The following is a 3,756-nucleotide window of genomic DNA, read 5'->3' as shown; positions in this document are numbered from 1 at the left end:
GGGGATAAGAGCGATAGATGTTTGATAGTGGTAGGAAGGAAGGAGCAAACCACGACACACCACCCGCCAACCATCCATTCTTTAAGAGTGGCGCAGTAGATAATCAATGATCATCACTGATAAGACCGAGCCAAGCGATTGGTGGACTTGGAAAATACATCTCCGTTGATGACTCACCTCAAGGTCACGGCCATTGCGGCTAAAAGCGTACCAAATGAGCTGAAGACAGCCTAAAAGCGAAACAAGGGTTCATTTTCTGTCAAATCCAATAGTTCAGCCCGTTCAGGAATGACCGTTTTGCTGTGATTGTCATCTCTTTTTTTCCGAAATAAATGATTTTTTGGGGGTTTTTTTAAATTTGAAACAGTGCTTTACGACGCACGCAACTGCAAAAGGTCATATGAGCGCGCGGGACACATTAAACATTTTCCGTTGGTAGGAAATTTTGAATTTTGCTCAGATGGCGGTCGAAGCCTACTCTTATCGGTTTTGGACCACCAATGGATCTTTAACGAGCGCAATTTACAAGCGGACCTCCGAGATTTTCCGCGCTTATCCGAGAAGGCTACGTGAATAAATTAATATATTTAGTTTTAGTAAGAGTTTTACAGCACTTGCAACACAATAAGGTCACATAAGTGTCGAAGATTAGAGGTGTTACAAGAAAGTAACAAACACCCAAAAAAAGAAGGAAGGGGAGATAAAGATGATAGGCGTTTGAAAGGAAAGAAGAAGCAAACCACACCAGAGCATCCGCCAACCACCCACAAACGAATAAATGAAACACTAGAAAAAACAAATAAAAAAACAAAAAGAAAGAAAATCTCCGCCCTCTTGGCTTGGTTCCAATGGAGAGAACAGTGTCCCGCTCGGAGGACCCTGACCTTTGGAGGAAGCGCACAATGAATCAGCAAAACATTGGCTACATACCACTAGGAAATGGTCGGGAGGACACATGGGAAATAGCGAACGATGTTGCCTCCCCTGTTCACCAAACAATGGGTTGTCTAACATTGGAAGAGGGAACAGCTCCCGGGAAGACACAAGACTACTTTCTTTTTAAGTCATCGAAATTAATTTTTCACATTTATTCTCCTGTGCGTTCAACAGACCTTTAGTTTAGTTTAGTAAGAACTTTACGGCACTTGCAACACAATAAGGTTATATAAGTGCCGAAGATTAGAGGTGTTACAAGAGAGTAACAAACACAAAAAAGAAGGAGGGGAGATAAAGATGATAGATGTTTGATAGGAAAGCAGGAGCAAACCACACCAGAGCACCCGCCAACCACCCACTTCAACAGACCTACTACTGTTATCATAAACCTAACCTTAAGAGGATAAGCTAGTTTAGCCGCGTTAAAAAAGAAAAATATGAAAGGGGCTTTTTTTTTTTTTTTTTTTAGCAGAGGTTTTACGGCTCTCGCAACTGCATAAGGTCATATGAGTGCCGAAGAATAGAGGTGTTACAAGAGAGTAACAAACGTAAAAAAGAAGGAGGGAGATAAGGACGATGTTTGATAGGAAAGAAGAAGCAAACCACAGCAGAGCATCCGCCCAGAGTGGCTAATGTGAAACCAAATCTTCCCATGGCTCCTGACAGTGGACCAAGACGCTCAGACTGACGCACAAAATGAAACATAACAAACAATCTCTGCCGCGATTCTAAAACCCTCTAATGTTAATGACAACCTTAATGACAAATATATTATATGAATAATCATATTGTTAGAAGATCTCAGCCGTTGTGAGAAGTCGTGTTCAAGAATCATGTTTGTTCCCTTTTTTCGGCGACGGATGGGGTGGGGGGGGATGGGAGGGGGGGGGTTTGTTTCGGGAGGAACTTGGTTTTGTTTTTGTTTGGTTTTTGTTTGGTTTGGTTGGGTTTTTTTGTTGTTGTTGTTGTTTTGTTTTGTTTTTGGGTTTTTTGTGTGTTTTTTTGGGGGGTGGGGGCTTTTTTGGAGAGGGCTTAATGGGTTTTCTGTTCTTTTCTTTTGCCTTACAGATTCACAATGACGGGGGGCACAAAACGCTCTCAGCGACGACTCCTCCTGGTTCTGTTCCTCCTGTTGGTTGTCAGAGGCACACTTGCTGCATCAGGCACCATTCAGCCCCCGCAACTCACCAGCAAAGACGACAACCGCGACGTTGGAGCCGGCAAAAATGTCGGAGACTCTCACACTGCCACGAACACATCGGACAACGAGACAGTCAACGAAGATGACAACCGGACACCCTCACACCATGATAATATCAAACATCAGACAAGAGCTGGAAGCTCGGGTGACGAGCAAATTGATACGCACGGGGTCACTGGCGGTCATACTGAGAACAACGGGGACAAATCTGCTACCAAGGAAAATCCCACTGCGAGCGCAAGGCCACGGACAGTAGACCCCGCACAAGAAGATCACGACAACAACGTGCCTCAAAGGCCGGCTCAGCCCCCCGTGACTCGCCCGGGGAAGAACACCATTCCCCAGCTGGCCAAACCGGCTGACGCCGGAACACTGACGGACGACCAGATCCCACAGGAGGCGAAAACAAAGCCAGGCCGAGACTTGCAACCTTCACCAGGCCAAGACTCGGCGACCAGCGACAAAGACACCAACGAGACGATCGACCCGGACAGGGAGACCCCAGCAGACGGACCGCATCAGACTACTGGTTACGACAAACCGGTCAAACCCCAGCGCTCAGGGGCACAAACCCTCCACGACAAAAGCCACAAAGGAGCTTCGACAGTAATTCAGAAAATCCAAAGCGAAACCGATGCTCCACCACCATCTCAAACCAAGGAAGGTGAACAAGACCCTGGTAAAATGAACCCGACACAGACACAGCAAGAAGAAAAAGACGTACAGCGAGCTCGAAAGGATGTTGAAGACGACAAAAACGTGAAAGGAGGGGAGAGGGAGAAGGAGGCTGATGGACGGGAGCTGGGCGGTGCCGTGGCGGGTAACCTCGGCCGGGTGCACTCGTTTGCGGCACAACACGTGCTGGACAACCGGACATTCACCCATCTCAACATTTCGCTCACCAACGAGGGCCACGCCGTCAATGTGGACTGGTCGTTCGCCTCCAACGACAGCCGCATCACTGGCTTTGTCGTCTGTTACCGGATAAGCGAGCGAGAGCAGTACGACTCCTCCAAACTCGGTCTCCAGGTGAGTTCAGTTGAAATTATATTTTAACACAGATTTAATTCCACGACTTTGGTGAATTGATCATCACATGTCAACGGACATTTCAAACATGTGTTTGAGTTTGCTTGGTCAAACAAACACATTGACATGTTTAAAAGTAACACCCATGCACTTTTCAAAATTAAGAATGAAACAAATACGTAACTCACAAGTAACATTTCACATAAATAGATAACGAAAAAAAAGAAGAAAAAAAAAAAAGAAGGCACTCCAATTAAAACAATACACTCTTTGAGTGATTAGATAATGCACCATATTTTTGCCTTCAAAACTAATTCAATTATTGTTTAATAATTTCCTAAACAGCTTAATGATTTCCTGAACCTTATTTCATTGTAATGCTTCCAACCTTTCTCTTCGACATTCAAACACTGTCATTCATTGAACGACTCGCAAGCATGCATTCATGTTACTTTTACTTTTTCGGTATTCACCCCCGATCTTTCAAGTTGCACGCAAAGTACGATTGATTCAACAATCCCAACTATTTGAGATGCTTGATTTCTAAAAACAGTTTTTTTTAAAAAATCATTGCAAAAGAAAACATAAAA

General features: G+C 44.6%; 2 protein-coding genes across 3 annotated transcripts in view; one reads left to right on the top strand and one right to left on the bottom strand.

Moving 5' to 3' along the window:
• LOC101858636 (pre-mRNA-splicing factor ATP-dependent RNA helicase PRP16) overlaps positions 1-3,756 on the bottom strand; it is a gene marked incomplete in the record, with an annotated part of 84,301 nt that overhangs the window by 44,435 nt on the left and 36,110 nt on the right.
• Positions 1-3,756, top strand: part of LOC101857953 — a 22,287-nt gene that overhangs the window by 13,280 nt on the left and 5,251 nt on the right. For both annotated transcript variants that reach the window (XM_005100991.3, XM_005100990.3), the window contains exon 2: positions 2,005-3,166. In XM_005100991.3, the coding sequence (XP_005101048.1) occupies positions 2,012-3,166 (1,155 nt within the window). In that variant the 5' untranslated portion in view covers positions 2,005-2,011. The remainder of the gene's footprint in view (positions 1-2,004; positions 3,167-3,756) is intronic.

Source organism: Aplysia californica, unplaced genomic scaffold, assembly GCF_000002075.1.
Source record: "Aplysia californica isolate F4 #8 unplaced genomic scaffold, AplCal3.0 scaffold00267, whole genome shotgun sequence".
NCBI classification, from domain to species: Eukaryota; Metazoa; Mollusca; class Gastropoda; order Aplysiida; family Aplysiidae; genus Aplysia; species Aplysia californica.
The sequence above is the reverse complement of the archived record's forward strand: the minus strand, read 5'-3'. Positions and strand labels throughout refer to the sequence as shown.